We start from the raw sequence: 26,125 nt of genomic DNA on the forward strand, positions 1-26,125 counted from the left end.
CTATCTACGGAGTTATATGTGTATACCATCTTAGGAAGCTTCAGAATTTCTGTAGGTATACTAAAGGGACATGCAAGAGTCAGTCTGCAGAACTGTAGGGACGCCCTGTTCGGGGTGAATACCCTGCTGTGAGGGGAATAATATGGGCATTAAAGAGTATGGTATACCTATGTGTCATTTGGTTAATCTGTCAAATGATTCAAACATCTATGTTACAGACTGTTATCCGACTAAGAGGGTCACCTGAGGAAGAGTTTACTGTATGGTTTTACTATATGGTTACTATCTGTATCCTTGGCAATTCATAAGTTCCACACCTGTGGCTAAAAGTAATATATACTATTTATTTGAATTTTGGTGTCTGTGTTAGGTTGTTTGTTATGTTAAATATTTTATGTTTATGGTTATCTGAGGGTTAAGATATTTTAATAGCATTATAAAATGATATCAATTTTATAAGGGAAGTTTGAACTTGTAGCTCGTGGTTTTGATTTTTGTCCTTTTGATTATCTTAAAGTGCTGAAGTTATGAGGGAGCAGTGAACCCGCAATGATAACGAGAGGGGGTCACGGACCCCTGTTCTAGGGATCAGTGGGGATCTCAGCGGTGGGAACTCTACCGTTCAGACTTTTAACACCTATCCTGTAGACAGGTGATAAAAGTCAATTTTGGATAACCCCTTTAACTTTATCTTAAACCTCTATAGCTTTGAAATTATCTCCCTACTTTCAGCAGGGCCAGATATCCTTGGCTTTCTAACTGCTCAATTTTTTTCCCTACAAAGGAGTTGTACGAATGAAATCATTCAATATATGATGTACTGCTCCGTATAATGAAATGAAACAAGAGTCTCAAATCCAATTATTTATCAATCCGTAGATAATATATGCAGTTAGGATGAGATTGAGCTTGATCTTTGTTTTAAATGAAGTATAGAGGAGCCTGCATTAAATTGTTCGGAGTCTCGGGTGTCCTAAGATTATTTTACTTACAGATATCAGTCATCAATCATACCGCCCAGCCATTGCTGGTAATTATTTGAACATTTTAATGTCACTGATTTTATATCCATCCAATCTCCCATTGATGTGATCAATTATGCATGGCACAAGACATTACAGCTGTAATCTTTACAGGGTTAAGTTGTATTGTTCTACATATTCCTGCAGTCTCTCTGCATTTAAGGAAAGCTTCTGAAGGAGTTGATAATGCTGTTCTAAGGCAGTGATATATTGCCTCCTAATGCTAATGGCAATGCAACACATCAATCTTGCTTTTTTTTCAGACTAATGAAAGCAGGCAGAATATCTGTGCCTCGCTATGAGTCTGTATGTTGCCCATTTGCTTTATTTTTCACTATGATGATTGCAACAATTTGGATTTTGTTGTAATCAAGATGAATTTTTTTTTAGCTCCTATTAAAATGCATGCTCAGAATATTTTTGCATTCATTAACCGTGGTATATGTAGTATGTGGTCTCTTTCTTTGGGCATTTGGTTAGTGCCTGAGTACAGGGGACCCATAACCCTGCCATCTGATGGAACATTCATTAGGAAGGCACTGCAGGTAAAACATGTTATGTGTATTGCAAAGCCTGAGGGCCAATACATGACCCTGTTAAATAAAATGGTCAATACCAAAAATCAAATGAGCTTTTGCAAATAAATGAATGCCAATATATTGTAAGTTTCTGTACATTCTTTCTGTACTTGATTTCACATTTGGCTTATATTGTTAACAAGATCCTCCCTCTCTGATAGGGAATAACTTACAGTTCATCAATATGCAAGACTAGTTCTGTGTCTGAATGCTACTAATGAAATGCAAGTTTCTCCGAAACTACAACACAGATATAGGGTGCGTTCACACGAGTGTGTTGTTGTGTGTACATACGCACCCACAAAAACACGCTTCTATTTGCAACAATGCATTCCCTATGGTGAGTGCACATGCCTGCAAAGTTAGGACATGCATGAACCATTGGGAATGCACGCATTGTTTTCAATGGAGCCGCGGCTGTTGCCGGCGGCTCCATTGAAAACAATGGTCTGCCGGAACCCCTACATTCTTTTTCAGGGAAGGGCTTTACATATAAGCTCCTCTCTAAAAAAGAAAAATTTTAGTGTAAAAAAAAATAAATTACTTAGCTGTGTCCCCTGCGTGGATGAAGAACACATCTGCCGCATGCGGCAGATGTTTCCTTCATCCCCACTAGTTTAAAGAATTCCCTGCTGCTACATCTGCCACATCTGTGGCAGATGCAGCAGAGGAATTCTTCAATTCTCTACCGCAGCTGTCACACATGTCAGCTGCGGTAGAGGATTCTGCTGCAGGCAATTGATTTCAGGGAAGGGCTTTAAATATGACATGTGTGACAGCTGCGGTAGAGAATTAAAGAATTCCTCTGCTGCATCTGCCACAAATGTGGCAGATGTAGCAGCAGGAAACTCTTGTAACTAGGGGGGGTGAAGGGAACATCTGCCGCATGCGGCAGATGTGTTCTTCATGCCCGCGGAGGGTCACGGCAGCGGCGAAGAGGTACGTTTTTTTTTTGCACTAAAATGTTTCTTTTTCAGGGAAGGTCTTATATGTAAAGCCCTTCCCTGAAAAAGTATGCAGGGGCCGGCAGAGCATTGTTTTCAATGAAGCCACCGGCAGCAGCCGCGGCTCCCTTGACAACAAGCACACAGCTGTGTTCTCGCTTGTTTTTGCTCGTACCTAAGTGCGGACTTATGTACGCACAAAAACACGCTCATGTGAACGCACCCATATACAGCAGACATATCACTGCAATCAATGTGACATGCACTACCCTATGGAGCTCTAGAGTGAGGGTTGCAGAAAGACTGTGACAGATTCTCTTTAACAACAGAACTATTTCTGAGGATTTTCATCTCCACTTTTCAATAGCCATAACTTTTTTTTTTACTTTTCAGTCGATATAGCCACATGAGGGCTGGGTCTTTATGTGGTGAGCTGTGGATTTCATTGGTACCATTTTGGGATACATATAATGTCTTCTATAACTTTTATTAATTTTACTTTTGGGAAACGGGGAAAGAACACATCAATTCTGTCATTTTTTTAAACGGTGTTCAGTTTGTGGTCAAATGATAACTCTTTCTATAGATTTGTACATTTAAGACAATACCAACATTATACTTTTTTTTTAGATGTTTATACTTTTCCATAAAAGAAAACCCTCTGTTTGGAGTATTTTTAGCGACACTTTTTAAACCTTTTCTATGGACAGAGATGTACAAGGGTTCGCTTTTTGTGTGGTGAGCTATAGTTTTTATTGGTACAATTTTTGGGTACAATGATTATTTTGGGAGGCAAAATGAATTTAAAAATAATTTTGGCTCCTGTATTTTGCCTTTTTTTCCAGCATGTTTCATGCAAGATAAAAAGTGTGTTCAATCTCTTGTATGGCTCACTACAGATGTGGTAATACCAAACTTTTGAAAAAAAAAATTAATTTTTTGAAACTTTTTTTGTAGGTAGATTTTTTTCACTATTTTATCTTTTCACAATGTTATGTCACTATTGGGGACTTGAACCTGTAAGCCTTTGATTGCTTGAATAATTCTGAACTGCAGTGTATTATCCGGCTCACCTGCCAGTACTTGCTACTGTTAGGCCGGCACTGTCATGGCAACCCATGGGCCCCCCAAAAAAGAAATTAAAAGCAGGGAGCATTGTTCTCTTTGTTCCCCATCATTGCAGCGGGACCCTTGCTATCACTCACAGCCAATTCCTACAGTGAATGGCACAGTCTCAGCTTTTGAGCCCACACCATCTACATGCCCTAAACATATGGAATTTCATGGAAACACCTTCCCACCCATAAGGTACATGTATGTTATGGAGTTGGGAGGGATTGGATATTCTTCAAATAGTGTAAGTGTAAGCAAGGTATACTGATATTTGACTACCATTAGAGCCCAGGCATCACAATGACCTTGCTGGTGAGACACTGGTAGAAAACACTTGCAAATTCTGATATGAGTGGTGGCAAGATCCATAGCGACCAATCATATTTCAGACATCACTTCTCTACTGCTGAGTAGAAAATGAATTTGAGATCCGAGTGGTCTCTGTGGACCCCCCCCCCCCCCCATATTTTGATTTCATTGCAGTAAGGCCCTGTCTATTTTTCTATACACAGGAAATGTAAAAGTAAGGCTGAGAATGATGATGTGAACTTAAAAAATGTAGATGAAAAGAATCTGTCTGGGTGGGTTATTTTCTTTGAAGCTGAGGGGAAGCAAAACTCAAGAGTGAATTAATATACAATATATGTATAGAATCACCTCTGAAGTCTATGGTACACTAGAATAATTTAAATTAATATAAAATCTAGCATTTCATATGCAGGGCAGTACCTTAAAAGATCCATTCCTTTACTTCTCTTCACTAAAGCAAAAATGCAAATAAATGCCAGCTTCTGAGGGTTCATATGATCTGAACTTTCAGACATAGGATGCGAGTCAACTGTAGATCTAACTGTTGCAATAACTATTTTTCTTGTTATTTAGGTTTTTCGTGGTGCAAAAGGACAAATGTTCATGTACTATTGCACATTGCCCATGGAGAGGGGGTGTCCATTGCAAGTCAATAACTTGTACTATATAGGGAATATAAAAAGGCCAAACGTAAACTAACTTTTCTATGGAACGTGTAGCAGCTGAAGAGATTTTTAGATTAGATGGCACCCTTTGTGGAATTCCACCCCCCCACCCCCACACACACACATCATGAGAAAAAAATATGTATATTGTCCTGATAGGCGGTCTGCTTGTATTCTGCTTGTGCAGATAGCAGAAAGATAGCAGCATACCCACAGAAAAAAATGTCAGTGAATTTATAAAGAACCAGAACCAAACTCACAGCATACAAATAGCACAAACCAACTACAGTACATAGATCATAGAATGGTAGTGTTAACAGTGTAAGAATGCGGATTGAAAACTTTTTGCACTCATAAGAGTGGGCAATACAGAAAAAAGGAAGTTACACTTACTGAGGCCTCGGTCACACGGGCGATTTCCCGTGCGACCTGCACCTGTGCATGCGATCTGCGATCTTAGAGAACCATTGCTTTGCAATGGTATCGGACACATGAGCGCTTTTTATGCGCTCGTCCGATAAATTATAGAACAGAAATCGCAGATCGCACCTATCTGCGATCTGCGATTCCTGTTCTCTACTCTATATGCGCTCAATGGGGCCGGCGGCAGCAGCGCCGACCCCATTGAGAACATATAGTAGACAAATCATTCTCCTCTGCCACAGCTGTAACAGCTGTGGCAGAGAAGAATGATGTTTGCCCATTGAATTCAATGAAATTAAAATCCCCGCCTGCTGAATGAGCTGCCTCTGATTGGTCACAGCCTCACCAATCAGAGGCAGCTCTCACTTACCCATTCATGAATTCATGGGTGCTGCCTCTGATTTGGCTCAGCGCAGGGACCAATCAGGGGCAGCTCTCTGCTGAATGACCAATCAGAGGCAGCTCATTCAGCAGGCGGGGATTTTAAATCCCCGGCTGCTGAATACTACTCAGAGCAGTTCAGGAGAACTGCCGGCCAGCCGCGGCTGAACTCCGTCTGCCGGGACCAGGTGAGTATATATATATTTTTTGTTTTTACACATTTCTGGATGAATTTCAGGAAAGGGCTTATATTTTTAAGCCCTTCCCAAAAATTCATCGTGAGATCGCCCGCAGCCCATTGCTTTCAATGGAGCCGGCTGTATTGCCGGCTCCATTGAATTCAATGCGCTGGACAGCTCCGGCCCATTTCTAATGAAACGCGGCTAGGAGCAGTTTTTTCGGGTGATTTTTCGGGCCCAGTCACGCGATTTGCTGATGCGCATCCGTCATGCGATCCGCAAATCGTGGGGAAAACGCCCGTGTGACTGAGGCCTGAAAAGAGGGATTATGATGGTATACCAGAATACCAGCCCCCCCCCCCCTCTTCCAAAGTAAGTCCAGGGAGCCAAAGGAGTCCAATAATAGATGGAGTAATTTATTCAATACAGGGCAAACACACACAGGAGATGCAATGTGTTTTGGTGATTCAAATGCACTTTACTCAAGCATACATAAAGTGCACATAGAGGGAGAAATATAAAAAGTAGGTCATAATGAGCAAACTCACTGCAGCGGGGGCCGCCAGAGAGATCCGATAACGAAAGAGTCACACTGTGCCTCCAATGGAATGCAAGTTTGCGTTTCAGTAACTAGGAGAAGGAGAGGGATGTGTGCGTCGACACGCAATGGCAACGTGAGTGTACCAGTTATCACAGTGATGCATACTGCCATCTGCAGGAGGGCATGCATTCAAAGATTAAAAAACTTAATCAACAATGGACAAATGAACAAACAGTAATCTTAATTGTATCTAAATACTAATACAGCAAATTTACTTCAAATTCATTTAGAAATTGATATGTAAAATATATTTGAGATTCAAATCAGTAAATACGGATTTAAAATTAAAAATAAGAGATTAGAATGGTATGTAAGGGAGATGTGAGACAAATATTGGTTGAACAGTATTAAGAAATAAGTTAGATAGAGAATCGAATAGAAAACACAACTAAGTCTTTATCATAGGGCAATAAAATGTTGCATGAATAACAACATATATGACAATTTACTGAATAAAAATGTTAAGAAATAACTAAAATACTAGGAGGGGAAAAAGTAAGAGACAAATATTAACTCAAGAATATAATATATAAAACACTACAAGTATAAATTATAATTTTTCTAAAATTAAATTGAGACTGTTTGGGACCAGAGTATTTAACTCAAAGATCCAAATAATTACTTTCGTTTTTAAACAGGAAAAGCCCAATTTCACAGTTTCCAATGGTGTGACTCAAAATTTAGTTATATCCTTCTCAATAAATCAAGGAAAATGTCTGGATACAGTCATTGAAAATATTCAAACAGTGTTTACAGATCCTAGTTCTTAAGGCAATAGTTGTTCTGCCTACATACTGGAGGCCACAAGGGCACTCAATTAAGTAGATCACATATGATAATCTGCAGTTTAAAAATTTTTTCAACTAAATGGGGTCTTGTTTTGAATTTATAGCAATCTCTTTTCTTTATCAATGCATTATTTATAGTGGTTGTAAAAGATGTAATTCAAAGGCATGAAGGTGCCAAAATATTTTTCAGGTTTCTATTTATGCAGAAGACCTCATCAGGTTTTAATGGGATTGCTTTACACAAGAATAGATTCCCCTAAGGATTCCCCAATATTTAGTTAAAATATTGTTTATATAGGCATGTTGTGAATTACAAGTAGTAAAAAGAGTTTTTCGACTAAAATCTTCCTTACTCAAACTTTTTTCTTTGTTGGTAGGATGGTCCTCTTTAAGAACTTTTGTATATAAAGGCTCAATAAATGCAACTGGGTAACCATTGTCTTTAAAACGGATTTTTAGAGTTTTGGCTTGTTTACTATAGTCTTGGATAGAGGAACAATTTCTTTTTATCTGCTTGAATTGAATGCAATGGATATTTGTTTTCCAATTCTTAGCATGGCAGATCGAAAAGTCGAGGTAGGTATTAGAGTCGATAATCCTACACTGAGTTTTAGTCTGCATACTTCCATCATGGATATATAACTCTTAGTCTTAAAACAAAACACTCACAGGGTAAGAAGTGTCAGTAAATTGACAGGGCACATGTAATCCCAAAAGCACGGTCAGTCCCTGCGGCAGCTCCAAGAGATGTTCTGGCTTGAATTAATTTCTATAAAGTCAAAGAGGAGCTCCTGTTCATGGGGAGAAAAAGGGGCACCTTGCCAGCCCCCTACGAAAGCATCCAGATGTTTATGGTCCTCTCAACAGCTACCTTACAGGCCCGAAGACCATTCTTGGCAATTACAAGAGTACTGAGAAATGCCAACACCAAATATATTTAGGGATTCCCCATTAAATTGCTGATCTCTAGAAATGGAGCTTTCCACATAGCAGTATCAGTGGAAGAGGGCATGTTCCTCCTGAGTGTATGGGATTTTCTGGTTGCCCATACATCCTCCACCCTCCATAGATCCTCTAAAATAGATCAAGAATGGTTAATTGCTGGTAAACATGGTTGTCAAACCTTATTTCAAAGTCTCTCACAAGTGTTAACATGAGTAACAATACTTCATAGTTCATTTTATGTAAGATGGAGATGTGTTTAGTTGCATTGATATGCTAACCCCCCATCATAACCATTCTCCTAAGTTCAGATGGTACTGGGTCAATGCTATTCTGTTATTTTACAGTTTCAGTAACTATGTTTGCTTTTTACTGTTTTAATGGTTTATATAGGTTTCTAGGATGTCCATTCACCTTGATGAACCGTGATGTCTGTGCAAAAATTAACTTATTCATGAACAGCCCTTGCAAATGCAGTTTGCTGTGGCATAAAGCTTTTAAACTCTGCGCAGATATGTTATTCGGCTAGGAAACCTATTTTCAGATGGGAAACTATTAGAGATGAGCAAACTTACTCGTTTAGGGCGTTTTTGCACTCGAGCACCGCATTTTCTGAAAAAGCGGTCCTCAAGTGCAAAAATGCCCTAAACGAGTAAGTTCGCTCATCTCTAGAAACTATTCTATATGTATGGACCCTAAATATCCACATATATGCCTGGCCTCAAACCCAGACAGAAAGAAAAGGGGTTTATTAATAGCTATAAGCAACATACTCTCAAAAAACGTATAGCTTGATCCACTGGGTCTGTTTATTATACTAGTTTGTGAGATAAGTGTCTCTACCTACACTTCAGTAAATGCTTACTTCCCTCCCAAAAGACAGTCCAGATTTTTTGCACTCATCCTGAAGTAAACACCTAAAATTCAGGAAGGGACGCTGTTAATAGGAGGGGACTTTAAAGGAGATGTCCCGAGGCAGCAAGTGGGTCTATACACTTCTGTATGGCCATAATAATGCACTTTGTAATGTACATTGTGCATTAATTATGAGCCATACAGAAGTTATCAAAAGTTTTTTACTTACCTGCTCCGTTGCTAGCGTCCTCGTCTCCATGGAGCCGACTAATTTTTGGCCTCCGATGGCCAAATTAGCCGCGCTTGCGCAGTCCGGGTCTTCAGCAGTCTTCTATGGAGCCGCTCGTGCCAGAGAGCGGCTCCCTGTAGCTCCGCCCCGTCACGTGCCGATTCCAGCCAATCAGGAGGCTGGAATCGGCAGTGGACCGCACAGAAGAGCTGCGGTCCACGAAGGTAGAAGATCCCGGCGGCCATCTTCAGCAGGTGAGTATGAAGACGCCGGACCGCCGGGATTCAGGTAAGCGCTGTGCGGGTGGTTTTTTTAACCCCTGCATCGGGGTTGTCTCGCGCCGAACGGGGGGGGGGTTAAAAAAAAAAAAAACCCGTTTCGGCGCGGGACATCTCCTTTAATTCAGTCATAGACCCGTCTTTAGACTCCTCAGTGAGTATTAGGCCTCTGTCTCCGATTGTGCCGCTTTTGCACAGAGAGGAGCTCCATGATGTATGGCATTGCCTACATGGTTCGGAAAGGGAATCCAGTATTTTTTCTCTGCCTACATTGATGGCAGCAGACCAAGTTGGATTCGTCCCTCTACGGCAGGCTCCTGATGGAACCCGGAGATTCCTGGATTTAGTTAAGCTAGCCAAACAAGGCAAAACCCCCGCTCTGCTCCTGGCTCTGAACGCAGAGAAATCTTTATACCGGATTAATTGGAGTTACCTAGAGGTCACTGTAGAGAGTTTTGGCTTCTCAGGGCCTATTAAATCAGCTATGCTCTTTCTTTATTCCTCATCAACAGCAAGAGTCTTCTCCTCAGGTTGCATATTCCACCCATTCAATATCACTAATGGCACTAGGCAGGGATGTCCTCTCCCGCCTCTTATATGCGCACTCCTCATGGAACCATTGCCAGAGCAGATCAGAGGAAATAGGGACATTCAAGGGATAAAAATAGTCTCCGAAGAGCACAATTATTTTCACAATTACAAATCCCATAATTTCCCTCTCACAGGCTCAATCTACACTAGCCCAATTTGGAAAGGTTTCATATTATAAAGTGAACAACCCAAAATCCCAGTTGCTAAGCATTGGAGTAGACTCAGTGACCAAGCAAGGTATTCTAAGCTCATTCCCATACTCCTGGAACGACTACGCCATCCCCTATTTAGGCATTTCTATAACACACCCTACCTCACATTCTTTCACAAAAAATTACCTACCACTGCTTAACTATATCCTGCAAATACTAACTAACTTTAACAAACCCTTAACATGATGGGCCTGCAGAGTTGCAGCAGTTAAGGGGATGATCCTGCCACGAATCCTCTACATCTTTAGAACGGTAGTGATCCCTATCCCGTCATCCTACCTAATAAAACTCCAAGCAATAATTAATAAATTCATATGGGGAGGTGCACATGCCAGAATCAAATTCCTCACCCTGGCTAAACCATATGAGTTATGGTGCATGCGGGATCTGGGCATCAAACGACATTTCGCTGCTGCAATACTAGATCAGGTTAAGCAAAGGTGGGTTGCGACACCACACAAAAATTGGTTTCCATAGAAGCTGTGCAACTAGGCATCTCTCTGATCTCACTCCTTGGAAATAGGCCCCACTCCCTGCCATCGCATTACCTTCTGAGCATATAAGTGTCAGTTTCCACTTGGAAGCAATACATTTCCTCAACATCCGTGCTAGTTCTGGCCTTTGCCCTCCCTCTGTCATTCCTCTCCTCCGTTCTTGCGGGCTTCGAATTTGGGGTCTGGGAGTCATTAGTCATTAAGAGAATTGGAAATCTTTATTTAGATAATTTGGTGATGGACTTCCCCACACTGAGTCAAAATTTCCAACTACCCAGTAAACTGGGGTTTGCTCACCTGAGATTAAAATGGGCCATACAGTCTCTAGATGTACAGAAGCCAGCATTCCCTAAGTCGGCCTTCATCTTTTACTCCCTCCTTACTGGCGCCTCCAAAGGTATATCCATATTCTATGACGACTCTTTTTCTTTAGACTGACAGAAAAAAATCTTTACATATGACAATGTGGGAATTGGTTTGAAGCAGCAATTCAGTTTGGAGGAGTGAACTCAAGCTCTCTCCTGGGCTAAGAAAATTTCTAATGGTATAGCACGCTGGGAATCCTCAGAGAACATCGGCTAGATTGGCCAGAATAAATAGAGCAATCCTGGAGATGTACTGTAGAGAATGTGGGCTGAAAGGCACATATCTTGATATGTGGTGGGCATGCCCTATAGTGTGTTCCTTTTGGAATCTGGCCTTTGATCTCATCTTTACTGTACTCAGCAATTTGTGTCCCCTGGACCCAGCACTGGCCCTTTGCTTCCTTAGAACGAGCAAGCTTCCCCGTTTCACTCAGTCCTTATCACTTACATCATTCTAGCAGCAAAGCTGGTGATTGCCAGACACTAGAAATTGCTAGGAACCCCCTCAGGGCTCAGTCAGTCGAGAAAATGTTTCACGCATTATAGGCGTGGCAAAAAAAATCTCACATCGGGTGTAAAAAAAATCGCATGGCCGGGTCCATTTTCACTTTGATGTCCTATCTTTTGCAGGTGCATTTTTTTCTGCTTCTAAAAAACGGGCATGTGAGCACTTTCATTGGCAAGCATTGGTTCTAATAGATCAGTTTTGAAAATGCGCCTATACATGCGTGAAAAATTTGCTCGGCTGACTGACCTCTCAATCTCAGAGGTTATTAACTCAATCGACCAAACATTCTACTTGGAAGAAATTTATGCCCATTAATATGCTATGGAATCGTCTTGGGCTTTCTCTTAGTCAAAATGGTTAGACTACATTGCTTTGAGCCCCTAACAGTGAAAGAACATGGGTATAGATGCTGTGTTTACGTTGGGTGGGGGGAGGGCAAGTGGTGCTTGGACCAGTGGACACAACTATAGAGAAGCTTAAATCATTGCTCCAAAATGCATGTATGTGAAGCTCATGGTTTCCAATGGCTTCTTTCACATGAGCAATGTTTTGTAGCCTGAAAGAACTCATTGGAAACCATGAGCTTCACATACATGCGTTTTGTAGCGATGATTTTGTAATGAGATTTTGTAACCCATGTGAAACAGGCCTTAAGGGTTGAATATATACCTATATGTCTTAACTTGCTAACCTTAACTAAGTATTTACCACCATGATACTGGATATTTAAAAAAAAGAACTTACTGTGCCACGCAGTGCTCTAGTTAAAATGAATGTATTGTCAAAAGTTGATTTATTGTTTAAATTAAGTTTTTTACATTAAAGCCACTCTCTAGTTCTGTAACATAATTAGGCCCCAGGGACCTAGTGGTGTGCTTTTATTACATGGTGCCCTCTTTTATTCCTGCCACCAATTTGCCCAATCCTGGACACCCGCTCTCGTAATCCAATATTCTTAGACTGCCCAATGTATACTGTGTATTGGTAGTCTAAGGCATTACATGCTGCTCCATGTGGCCAATGTTGCTCATGTAAGTAGCTGTGGAGAATCCTAAAGAGGTATGCAGTGGTTATTGATGCATAGTGTGCATTGGGTAGTCTAACAGCATGAGTAGTCTAAGAAGCAGTGATCAAAAGAAGTGCCATCTTTGATCACTGAAGCAAAGCCCAGAAATTAGTACATTGGCATCTGTATGGGAAAAAAATATAGAGTATCAGGTAATATAGTTGTAGCATTTCAGACACTGGGTTTGGTATGGAGCCACAGGTGTAGTTACTGTGCAGGTCGAGAAAGTAGTCAGGGAAGAGCCAGCGGTCAGCAATGGCAGGTCTCATACTGTGGTACAAATGGAGGAGGTGGATAGTATTGTCAGAAGGGAAGCCAGAAATTGGTATCAGGAGATCTCGTGTTGTGGGACAAATGGAGGAGGTGGGTAGCATTGTCAGAAGGGAACCCAGAAGTCAGTATCAGGAGGTCTCAGTTTAGATAGTAGAAAAGCTGGCAGCAGTGGAGCCTATTAAGACTTGTGGAACACAATAATCACACAAGGAAAGAGGGAACAGAACCAGGTTTATATTCAAGGCTTAATCAAGAATAGGGTGGAGCTAAGACAGCTAGGTTTCAGCACAAGAGCTGTCCGAATCCAGGATGGCCTAGTGGAGAGAGTTGCCGACTGGGGTGCAGGAGGTCGGGGGGTTTGAGCCATGACAATAACATGAAACTCCAGTCCCGGGACAAAATTTTGCTCTGCAACTAAATTAAACACTTTTACATTAAACACTTGTAGCCTGGGTTCACACACAGCAGAATTCTGGAAATCTCGTGGCACTTTGCCGTGGGTTTTGAAGCGGCCTGGCCGCTCGCTCTTCCGCTGCGGCCAGAGCTCCCATAGAGGAGAGCACGGCCGCAGCTGAAGAAGAAGTAAAACAAACATACTGCGGCCTGCGAATCCACGCCGCAGCGCCGGCTTTGCCATCCCATGTGTAAGAGATTTCTAAGAAATCTCTTCCACATGGCTGGCTAATCCCGGGATTAGCGGCGACAGGCAGATTTGCTGTGCAACACTAGGGTCCCAGTTTAAAATCTGACCAACAAAAACATCTGCATGGATTTAGGACAAAATCTGCATGGAGTTTTTCAAACATCTGAGCCGCCACACTTCTTTTTAATTCTCTTGAGGAGAATAATAATAAGAAGAACAAGAAAATGAAACAAAAAAAAACACATAACTCCATACAGATGTTTTCCTCAGTCAGATTTAAACATAGGACTCCAGCACTGCTGACAACTATGCTTCCTCCTCCTTCCTACTCTGGAGGAAGAGGTTAACACGAAACACAGGGGTAATATGCAAACTCCATGCAGATGCTGTCATTGATCAGATGTGAACCTAGGAGTCTGGCACTGCAATGCAAGAGTGCTAACCACTGAGGTGGAGGAGAAGGATAAAACTTATTAGATTCTCTGTTCCTCTTCTTCTCTACCCCCTTCTTCTTCTCTGCCATCCTTCCTCTTCTTCTTTATCTTCTTCTTAACTTTCTCATTCTTTTCCTTTTCCTCCTTCTCCAGAAGAAAAGGAAGGAGAAATAGGGAACAAGAAGAAAAAAGAGAAGGATGATGAAGGAAGGAGAAAAAAAAGAAGAGACATGTTGGTTAGCACTGTTGTCTTGCACTTTTGGGATCCTAGGTTCAAATCTAACCAAGGAAAATATTTGTATGGAATTTGTATGTTCTCTTTGCGGTCTTTCTTCTTCTCCTTTGGACAAAAAATTAAGTGTTGTGGTTTAGAGGTTAGCAATGTTATCTTTCAGTGTTGGAGTCATAGGTTCAAATCTAACTGAGGGTAACATCTGTATGGAGTTTTTCAAATGTTGTTTTTGGTCCGAATTAAACCTGGGACCCCAATGCAGCAAGGTGGCAGTGCTAACCATTGAGCTACATCCACCACCACACTCTTAGACAGTGTTTAATACTAGTTTCAGGATTTTTAGGAACATTCTGTTCAGCATAAGCAAGCTACCTAAAGTTCAGGTTCTTACTGAATTGAACTGTTCGCAAAAGTTCAACTAATATTTAGGTTCTACATGTTCAGTTTGCTTATCTCTATCCAGGACTAATGTTAGGATAACTCCATCTGCTGTTTCTGTCCTGAGATATTCCAGGACTAATGTTACAAGAGCATCACCTGCTGTTTAGATTCCCTGTCCATCTCAGATTTGTTCTACCTGCTGAGTCTTGCTTCTCTACCTGTTCCACTGCATAGACGCAAGCCTAAGTAGGTGAATGCATCTTGGAACGTTTTATAAGGTGGACCAACACAGAAAGACTGTTCAATAGAAACAACAGGTGGCACTATTATAACATTTGTCCTGGAATATCTGGGGACTGAAACTTTTTTCTTTAATAAATGTAGATACCAAAAAATGCTTACAATTATAAGCTGGATTCAATTATAAACAATATTTTCCATGGGACAACCCCTTTAACTGAGAGTAGATACCATACGTGATGTGCAAAATGACTTCCGCCAGAACCCCATGTCCTTTTCAAATAAATTACAAGTTTGTTTAAAACTTTTTTTTTCCATGCATATAACAGCTATAATACATAATATAATATATTCAATTCAATACTTAGATCTTATGTTGATTTCATAAACTGACCGGCACAATAACAAACTTAGCAATTCAGGCTCAGGAACACATAATACCCAAAGTTCTGCAATTAGACCGTGAGAATCTTCACCTACAGAATACACTCCAGAACTGAGGTACCAATGCTCTTGAGAGACATAGGATATAAACTAATTAAAATATGCTAAATATATTCAACTGATGAAAATGCCTAGATATCTCAGGAGTACAGCTTAGAAGTCTTTACCGTTATTTGTAGATAATGAAATGTTATCAGGAAAAAAACATGAAATTAACCAAACTCTAATGCTTTTCATTACAGCTGTTATTTTTGCATACAGTATCATTATCTCCGTGAACGTGGTGTTAACATCAAGCAAAGATTACCTGTTACTGATTAGACAGAATTTGCTTAGTGACTCTGTGCAGATGGTTAACAGCTCTGCTGAAAACCCAGGGAAACATTGGATTTTGTACAGGATAAGTGCAGAAATAAAGGAAAAGTTCAACAATATGGCTTATAATATAGAAACATGCTAGCAATAAAAAATGAAATGATATTACAAACCTTGGTGATTAAAGGAGATGTCCCGCGTCGAAACGTTTTTTTTTTTTTTTAAACCCCCCCCCCCGTTCGGCGCGAGACAACCCCGATGCAGGGGTTAAAAAAACCACCCGCACAGCGCTTACCTGAATCCCGGCGGTCCGGCGTCTTCATACTCACCTGCTGAAGATGGCCGCCGGGATCCTCTGTCTTCATGGACCGCAGGGCTTCTGTGCGGTCCATTGCCGATTCCAGCCTCCTGATTGGCTGGAATCGGCACGTGACGGGGCGGAGCTACACGGAGCCGGCATTCTGCATGAGCAGCTGCATTGAAGAGAGCAGAAGACCCGGACTGCGCAAGCGCGGCTAATTTGGCCATCGGAGGGCGAAAATTAGTCGGCACCATGGAGACGAGGACGCCAGCAACGGAGCAGGTAAGTATAAAACTTTTTATAACTTCTGTATGGCTCATAATTAATGCACAATGTACATTACAAAGTGCATTATTATGGCCATACAGAAGTGTATAGACCCACTTGCTGCCTCGGGACATCTCCTTTAAAGTAAGAGCTTGGTTATGGGTTTCGGTTAAAGGATATGTTTCACGTATATAATTTTAAGTCCTATAAATTGTATATAAGAGTCTGTAGAAGAGCAATATTGTTGTTTTTTTGTTTTTCTTTCAAATGTTGAAGTTACATTTTTTAACCTTGTGGTTGGCCATTTTGAAGATACTTACTTCCTTACTGCATTGTCTGTATAGTGTGTGTATTTGGTGGTGTGTGTGTGCATTATGACAGTGGAATGAGTAGCAGTTAATTCATAGAAAGATGTTCTACATTATCACACAGGTAGTAGAGTATACCCTGCCCCCAGAGACCTGGAACTGACAGGGGAACTACTGTACATACAAAGCCTTATCTGTATGAATTGTGTATAGCGGCAGGAAGGTTTTAAAACATAACTTTTAACACATCACAATAACTTTGTTGACCCCAGTTTACTCTTTAATGACTTTAACAATGGCTTTTGTTGTTAAGAGAACAATAACTTTGTGATGGCTTAACCCCTTCACGACCACGCATACACATTTTCATTATGGTTGTTAAGGGGCTTTATTCTGATGTAATAGTCTTTTTATGGTAATACATCAGAAGTCTGGCATGAGTCTCCCATGGAAGCGTGAGTTGGTGCTTGGCTGTTGGATACTAGCCTGGCACTTGCTCAAATAGTGGGGACCAGAGAAACCTTCAATCCCTGATGTTTGACCCGGTTTAATGTGACCATGGAATGTAACAGTCCGACAAAGGGAGTTGGGTTCCCTCTGTCCCCCACCAAACCACCGCAATGTGATGAGCTGCTATGATGGGCTGCTATGATGGGCTTGATTATGGCCTCTGGGTCTAGCTGCAGTGGCCTATGAGGCTCATCCTATGTCTGAGCTTCATAGGTTTAATGAAGTATAGCAGTGTATTATAAGAATGATAAAAGATGGTGATATTCAAATCCCCTAGTGAGATAAAGATAAAAGTTAAAAAAGTGTAAAAAAAAAAATAGTAAAAAATAGAAATGTCAAAACACCACCTTTCCCCCTTTACTGTGTAAAAAGAAAATACATTTTAAAAAATGCACAAATCTGTGATCGCCCCATTCGTAATGATCCAGAAGAAGAAGCTAGTTCATTATTTAACCCGCATGATGAATACCTTACCAATAAAAAGTACAACTAGTCCTTCAAAACAAACACCCTCACATAGCAGTGTTGACAAAAAAGGAGAAATGATAGTAATATTTAAATGCGAAGAGATAAAATAATGCAAGTGTGAAAAAGTTGTAAAGAAAACGGGCTGCAAAGGGCTGTTAGCTGAATACAATGTAATTAGCTGCTCAGATGGAGAACACAGCATGAGGTCCCTGCTCTTTCTCTCCAGCTGAACGATGGATTGTATGCTCACCTAAAAATCATGGTTCAGCCAAAGAGTGAAAGATGGAAGCGTTTATATGCAACAATATCGCTCAAAAGCCATCATTTGTGTGTAAATGAGGCTAAAAACTCTGTTACATCTGTATATTGTTATCTTGTCATATCTAGGGCTCCAGCAGTACAATAGAACTGTTAATAGATCGCCCATCCTATGCTAGCTCTATTCTAGTCTATGCAGTAAAACTGACAGGTGAGCTGAAACAAACAGGAAGCATTAGATTATTGTCCTTTAGTTTTTTTTTATTTTGTCTTTAATTTGGCTATTTACTAACATAATAGCATCATCAGATGTTTTAATGCTTTGTATATAATTGAAATATGTTTTAAATAATAATTTATTTTGTTATTTTATATTCCCTTTAAACCAGTTTTCTCACTGTAAACATCTATGTAATATCCACAGGGTATGGAAGTAATAGCTTCTAGGAGACAATACAATGCCTAATTGAGGCATACATACTTACATGGAGACATACATACATACTAAATGCAAAACCACTGGATAAAAATGATGAAAAAGGATTTGGGGATTTTAGTTAACTATAAACTCAACTGGAGCAACCAGTGTCAGACAGTTGCTGCCAAGGCAAAAAGGACCATGGAATGCATCAAAAGAGGTTGAGGGGCACATTACAAGAACATTGTTCTTCCTCTGTGCAAGTCACTGGTCAGACCACACATAGAATATTATGGCCAATCTTTGGCACCAGTACTCAAAAAGGACAAATCAGAACTTGTGTTGGTTTAAAGAAGGGTAACTAAATTAATACATTGAATGGGTGGACTACAAAACGAGAGGTTATCAAAATTAAGGTTATTTAATTTAGAGGGGCAACCTAATAATTATGCATGACTATATCAGGGGACAATACAGAAATCTCTCCCATGATCTATTTATACGTAGGACTCTGACTGTGACAAAGGGGCGTCCTCTCCATCTAGAGGAAGGTTTATACATCAATATAGAAGGGGATTCTTTTCTGTAAGAGCAGTGAGACTATGGAACTCTCTGCCTCAGGACATGAGGTTGGTGAATTTACTAAAAAAGTTGAAGAGGGGCCTGGATGCATTTTTTGAGTGCAAAAATATTATATGTTACGGTTGCTAGCTAACTTTAGAAGGGTTGTTGATCAAGGTAGTTATTCTGATTGCCAGATGGAGTAAGGAAGTAATTTTTCCCTCAAGTGAGGAAAATTGGCTTCTACCTCATGGATTTTTCCTTCCTTTGGATCAACAATGTAGGATAATCGACTGAACTAGACATATGTCTTTTTTCAGTCTTACATACTATGTCATTATGAGGCACCATATGGTGGTACACACAGCCCTTACAAGTTCACAATACAGATCCTTCAGAGCTCTATGTGCTGTCTTACAAAGTCTGAAGATGTGGTCATCCATGTAGAACCAAAACGTCTTTGTAGTGTTTAAGTTTAACCAACATGGTTGTAAATCTAATCAGCTGTACAAGAATTCCCTCTGCTATTAGTGAGAAAATCATCCAACAACTTTTGTCAACTTCTGTCATTAGAGCTGAAGGATAAGAACACTCTTTGCTCAACACTGGCCGAATTCCTAGCGGCATACTCATTTCAAGCAACTTATTGGCTCCAGTGTCAGATCTTCTTATCTTCTTATCCTAAATAATGCAGGGTCAGTGAGAGTGGTATGTTACTTAAAGGGGTTTTCTGGGTAATTACATTTTGAAGTATACGTTAAATTATTGTTAAAGGGAATCTGTTACTAGGCTAGACCCTTTCTACTTAGGGCATCTGTTTGATTGTTGATTTGAGATGTTTTGATTTTAGATGGAAATGTTGTATAATCACGTACTGACCTACGATCTTACAGTAAACTAGCACCTTTGAGCGACTTTTAGAAATTCCAACCTGCGTTTATGTGGACGAACATTATCCAATTCTTAGCCGTATTGTATGGTACTACTCAACTGTCATATTCTATTATATACTTTACAAATTGTAAGAAATAGCAATAACTGTCAGCTATTACTATATATACATTGTCTTCTATTTTCTTTTTTGTTCTAGTGCCCTGTGGAGGAATTTTAACAAAGCGTAAGGGGACTATTCTGTCTCCTGGCTACCCTGAGCCATATGACAACAATTTAAACTGTATATGGAAAATCACTGTGCCCGAGGGAGCAGGCATTCAAGTAAGATCATAAGATATTTTCAAACACTTGTCACATTCGCTTTTCTATGATGACAGGGAAAAATTTTATTAAAGTCAATGAAGTGATGTGATATCAGTCAGCATCTATAGTGTAATGATTCCAATGCTAAAAATATGGCAGCAAATATATGTTATTAAATTGTTGGTATTTGGACCAAGTGTTGGTAAATTAACATTGATTGCATTATACATGCTCTGGAAACTATTCTTAAAGCCTGCCTATTGTTTTTTTATTCAGAGTAGATACTAAGTGCCGGTTTGATTAAGTTCTTAATTTAGCTTTCAATTGGTTCTTCAGGGGTTAGGTCTTAATTTTTTCTGTTACATAGCTCCAATTTTCCTGCTTATCTTCCCACAGCTACATAGAGGCTATATACACTTTTGCACTGTTTCTTTAAATCACAATTTTTTTTCAGAAATAAAGACTTTTTGTAATTGTTTTTCATTAAAAATTTCTGGTTGTTTGATTTCATGCGTGTGTTGCTTTCCAAGCGTTGCAGACAGGAAGATTAAAAATTATAGCAAATACGATCAGTCAGAGTAAATTGAAAGCTCCTCCCCTAGCCTGCTCACTTGTGAACCTGCATTCACTGACTTTCCACTGAGCTATAAAGAAGGCTGTATGACAATGCTGGAAGATGGTGGAGGAAATTAGGAATACAGAGAGCAGAGAAAGCTACTATTACAGAGGGCTATTATTCACTCTCGGTGATTTTTCTCCTCTTACCATCAGTGAGGGGAAACAGACTAGTAACTACTCATAGAGAAGGTGGAAAAATAGCTGTGTAGTATTTAGTGGTCATGGTTAACCTACACAGCCTCTAAAAGCATAGAGGGGAGGTGGAGCTGAGCATGTGCATTAAAGATACCAGATTATCAGCACTAGGAACACCCCCGAGATAGAAACTTGAATGTAGGATAGCCTGCAAACTAAGAATGAGGCTCTCTCAATGCATGAGAAGGTAAAAATCAATGCAAATCAAATATGTGAATCAATTTATTTTGGTAGGGATCTAAGATAAGTGTGTATTGATTTTTCAAGGTTTCCATAGCCTTTAAGTTTAAAATTATCACTACCTGCCTGCTTGAAAAGACAGGGATACAGCTCCCATTCCACTAATTAATAAATCTATGTTCAGTGAGTATGCTAAGTCTCCCTAGTGTCAGCTGCAGGTAATTACAATTTGATTTAAATAGGATTAGTTAGCTCCTCTGACAAGGGGGAAGGGCTGCATACCTTTACAGCCTTATCCCCTTGACTCACCTACATTTTAATTTCTCTTCTAGACTTTCCATTCAGCTGAAATGACTCCCATTACTTAGGGAGCCTGATACTAGTATACTTTCAAAAGAGCAGTCTTTATCACCCATTGTCAATGACTGACATCATGTTCAATTGATACTGGGAGGTAGGGACCATTCACTGGACCATAGACCAGTGTTGAACTCTCGAAAAAAAAAAGAGAGCCATTTTGGCCAAATGGCAGGTTCAAAATAAAATGTTGATTGAGTCAGCATAGGTATGTCTGACTGTAGTGGTGTGTAGTCAAGCCTGCTTCTCCAAGGACTAGGCAGGTCCTCTTTATCTCCATGGCTATATGAAGGTAAGCAGGGGATTTGGAGCTATGCAAGAGAAAAACAGAGCTCAGATCCCTTATAAAGCTATATCAATGATGGATGCACTTTAAATTGTCTTTACCATGGAGACCAGGGCTGAACCTGAAGCCTTGAAACGCGGTATGCACTGGTTTTAAATAATGCATAATTGATTTTATGTACACCAGTGACTCCTTTAAGCCTATAATTACAAACAGGTCATGCCAGAGTCCTAGTTTTTTATCTTCTCTTCATCACGGTGTCTTAGTGGGCTCACCCAATTTCATCAAAATGTGCGCTAAAACATCTAACTTATAAGTACAGTAAATCTAGCAATAATGCAATTCAGAATGCTAAAAATATTATGTTTGCATCCATCCTAGCATCTACAGAATGATGATGATATATCTATGTGTTTGTTAGCTCACCTCCAACTGCATTTCTATGGAAAGTAAACTGACTTTGTATGTGACATGTCCATTGAAGATTGGGACTGTGATCATTGGGGGTGCTAGCATCCTGACTTTAATGACTTGTCTAATAATTGACATATTATACATTGTACATTTTTTATTTTCTTAATGCATAGTATTAAAAAATAGAATACCACTTTCAATCAAATATGCAGGACAATAAAAAATACATTTTATGCATACCCCCCCCCCCCTCTCCCAATTTATGGTGTATAGGTTCATGCTGGAATGTATTTCTGATTATACAAACTCTATGATTTGCTATGATATATAGTATACTGTCTTGTATTTACGTGCTGCTCTGTTGTTGTTTTTTTACCTTAAAGTGTTTTTGAAGCTTAGGAGTATTCTGTCTCTCTGTGTTTTCCCTAGGTGCAGGTTGTCAGTTTCGCTACAGAACATAACTGGGACTCGTTGGATTTTTATGATGGAGGTGACAACAATGCTCCAAGACTTGGCAGTTATTCAGGTAAGCAAGAACTACAGGCTTCTTTTTGGTGACCTATTTTAATAGTGCTGATAAAACAAAAATTTTGATGAAGCATTTGGATAATTGGAGCATACATTTAGAAAGTGATATTTAGTTTGTGATTTTAAAGAAATGTACTTTGGATATTTTTGAGTTTTAAACAGTAAAATCATTGCTGAGTCTTCAAAATATCAACGTGAAAGGACATTTTCAAAAAAGGAAGTTTTGGCTCACATCTGTTAAAGGGATTCTTTTACCGGGCTAATGAAGTTTGACTCAGAGTTGAGAAGTGGGCTTTACCAACTTTTCCCCGCCCCCCTGCCATGCCAATTGACCGTTTTCTCTCTCCTTTTCTGTATAGGGAGAAAGCTGTCACTCTGCAAGTCAAACTTCATGAACCTGGTGACACCAGGTTTTAGTGTTTTCTGCTTCTAAAATGTTACATGTGATGATCTTTGACATCACTTAACAATTTGCAAAGTGACAATGAAGGTGGGCATGGTCTCTAAAGGAAATGTAGTTTAGGCCATATTTGTTATGTTACCGGGTGGAGATACCACAACTGTGCCCACTCATGGGCACACTCATTGAACCAATGAGTGTATTGCACTGGCTTTTTCTTTTATCAGCATTTTATTTGCAATTTGTATTAAACTTACAGGCCCAACCAAGTCTAATTGTAAAGGCTTCGGGAGATGAGTGTTAGACCAACATTTATTTTTAAAGTCCGGCCCCTTATTTCATAATTGATTGATACCATCAAAATTGGTGGGATCAATTGACGTGCATAGATAACCTAAACTAAGCTATGGTGCTTAGGGAGTCCAGGGCACTGTGTCCCATACCAATTGACCCCTATGGGAGTGCGTAAGCACAGCCTTCTGAAAATAGTTACGCAGGCTGTGTGCTTGCTGACTTTACCTGGGGGACACCGCAGGAACGTGGAACCAGGTGAGTATGAGACACAGCTCCCTGGACTCCATGTCACCTGGAATATAAGCACCATAACTGAAGGTGCTTTTACACAGAACAATTATCATTTGGATTCCTGCGGTCTAGTGAGAATCGAAACGATATGTTCAGTGAAAATGCATGCACTGACTGAACGACGAACGAGAAGTCTTTCCCATCTCGGTCAACATTTAGCTTCTGCATACAGAAAACTGAACGACGCATCGTTCCATGTAAGCAGGTAGTTATTCACTTAAGAATAAGAACGATTGCTTGCATACTGCGATTGAAGGCGGGCAGGCCAGAATCATCCTCGGCTCGCTCCACATCCATTCCATCAGCAATGTTCATTCTTGTGTAAAAGCACAGCAACAATTATTGCTGAGACAACCTGTCGGGCGTCTGTTACCCGACAGATCACCCCATGTAAAAACACCATTAGATTATGGTGCTTCTAGTTTATAAGAGGTTACTTTTAAGAGACATTAGTAACCAATGTTGGACAATACAAGACTAAGTTTTGCTGATTTCAGAATCATTTATGAAAATAAGAAGGGACCACATAGAAAGCATCAAATTGGACCCCAACATTGTGATGGGTTTTCCCACCTAGATTAAAAGCTCCTGGGATTCGGTACCTGCTCCACCTCTTTCTCATTGGCCTTTGATCTATTTCTCTCTACTTGTTTGCTAAGAATACCTTTCCTTTAGAGAAGGGAAATCCTAAAGTACCTTTACATGGGATGGCCAAATAAAGCAATCAAATGAGTAAATTTAAAAGATACCGACGAGGAGGCAAGTGAGAATCTGCTCACTAGTCATTTCATTTCAGTTCACCTTAAAAATAGTTGCTGGATAATCAAAAGTCGTCTGGTGTAAAGTCACAGTTGTTCATATTTGAATGCTTTGTGAACAGATTTGCATGGAGATCCTTTCTATGAAGGATGCATTGGCAAACAACTAATCAATAATGATCGCTGTGTGTAAAAGCAAACAAACGATTGTTGTTCGTATGCTTCAACGACCTTTTATGAGTGACTGAACGGTAGTTGCTCTGTGTAAAGGTACCTCTGCAAAGATTGTCATACCTTATAGCAAAGAATATGGGACTGACCTGCACTGGTTCATTTATCTCCAAGGGCCCCAAAGCAACCATATGGTCTATATGTAGGTTGGGGATGCACAGTAACATGTGCATGCAACATCAAGTTAATAATGTGGCATGTAGTGTTGCATCTATTGATTGTCAATGGGGTTACACTGTGACTAGAGATGAGCGAGTAGTGCCTTAGTTGAGTATCTCCCCGCTCGTCTCTAAAGATTCGGGGGCGGGCGGAGAGCTGCGGGGGAGAGCTGGGAGGAATGGAGGGGAGATCTCTCTCTCCCTCTCTCCCCCCCCCGCTCCCCGCCGCAACTCACCTGTCACCGGTGCCGACCCCCGAATCTTTAGAGACGAGCGGGGAGATACTCGGCTAAGGCCCTACTCACTCGAGTAATGTGCCTTAGCAAGTATACTAGCTCATCTCTAACTGTGACCTAACCTGACAGTGACATGACAGTCACAGAAAATGCAATTTTAAGGATTTTGCTCACAGGTCGCAAATTGCAAATGATTTTTCCATCACACATATCAAATGTAAATCACATGCAACTGCAACCGGCTCATGACTAATCTCTGTTTGGCTGATTTTTCAACCCTTACAGACCATTCACAAAAAATAGGAAAAGGCAGACATTTGTGTTTAAATGTAAGGACTGACCAGTAATCGATTACGGTTCCTCTGATATGCTCCGGCTCATATCTAATTTATTTTTATTTCTTCCCAGGAACTACCATACCTCACCTTCTAAACAGCACATCAAACAATCTTTACTTAAATTTTCAATCAGACATCAGCGTTTCTGCAGCTGGGTTCCATCTGGAATACACAGGTATTTGTCTATTTTTCATACGCCGCGCTATGGAAAGTCTAAGTGCCTTCCAACATTTTACTGTCAAGTTTCTACATTGACAGAATTCAATTATTTTACATCACCATGTGTCAAAAAGAATACTTGACATATTGTACTTATGAGGTTATCGTAGATTATATCATATTTGATGATGATATTGTATTTTATAATCAAAGAAGGATTAAATGCACCTTTTACAGTTCACTGTTGTAGTGTTCCGAGGGTTTATAACTTGTGTGATGGACGGTTCTTCTCACTGTGCTCAATATATTTCCCATGACTTTGGACATTGCTCAATACATGTATGTAGAGTGTTCTGTAAGCAGAGTTGTCAATAGGCCAGATCAGATTTGAAATGTAATTATCCAACTATTATGTTTATTACTGAGATATAGGATAGTGTGAAGGCTAATGCTCTACATGGAGAAAAAAATGGTAAAGAAGAGGTTTATGGGATACATGTAAATGGAAATTATATAATAATGAACTGTAACCACTATATCTATTCTGTATATAGTAAGATCTATTTTTGTAAGAGTCTTGCAGAATTTCAGCTAGAAAGTAGCCTAAGAGTTATTCACACTCAAGAAAAGGCAATGACAGCTTCTGAGACTGGAGATCAAAAAGGTTAATAAAAAGATCCCTAGGCTACGTACTTATTATGGCACCCATATTGCAAACGAATGTCCTTGCCCGACCATGGATTTACTGATCCAAACCCTTAATATGTTCATTTGAAAGCAACCTTATTGTAAGAACAATAAAGTTTGGAAATAGAGTCTCATTCAGGAACTAATTATATCACATATACAGTAGCAGATTTCTAAAAAAGGATTGGATGCTTTCTTAAAA

The 26,125-nt window shown here is 40.0% G+C and overlaps 1 protein-coding gene across 1 annotated transcript in view; it reads left to right on the top strand.

Moving 5' to 3' along the window:
- CSMD3 (CUB and Sushi multiple domains 3) overlaps positions 1–26,125 on the top strand; it is a 909,686-nt gene that overhangs the window by 574,463 nt on the left and 309,098 nt on the right. Inside the window, exons 32-34 of the mRNA XM_066579038.1 lie at positions 19,687–19,811; positions 22,273–22,369; positions 25,148–25,252. Coding sequence (XP_066435135.1) covers positions 19,687–19,811; positions 22,273–22,369; positions 25,148–25,252 — 327 coding nt within the window. The remainder of the gene's footprint in view (positions 1–19,686; positions 19,812–22,272; positions 22,370–25,147; positions 25,253–26,125) is intronic.

Source organism: Eleutherodactylus coqui, chromosome 9, assembly GCF_035609145.1.
Source record: "Eleutherodactylus coqui strain aEleCoq1 chromosome 9, aEleCoq1.hap1, whole genome shotgun sequence".
Classification (NCBI taxonomy): domain Eukaryota; kingdom Metazoa; phylum Chordata; class Amphibia; order Anura; family Eleutherodactylidae; genus Eleutherodactylus; species Eleutherodactylus coqui.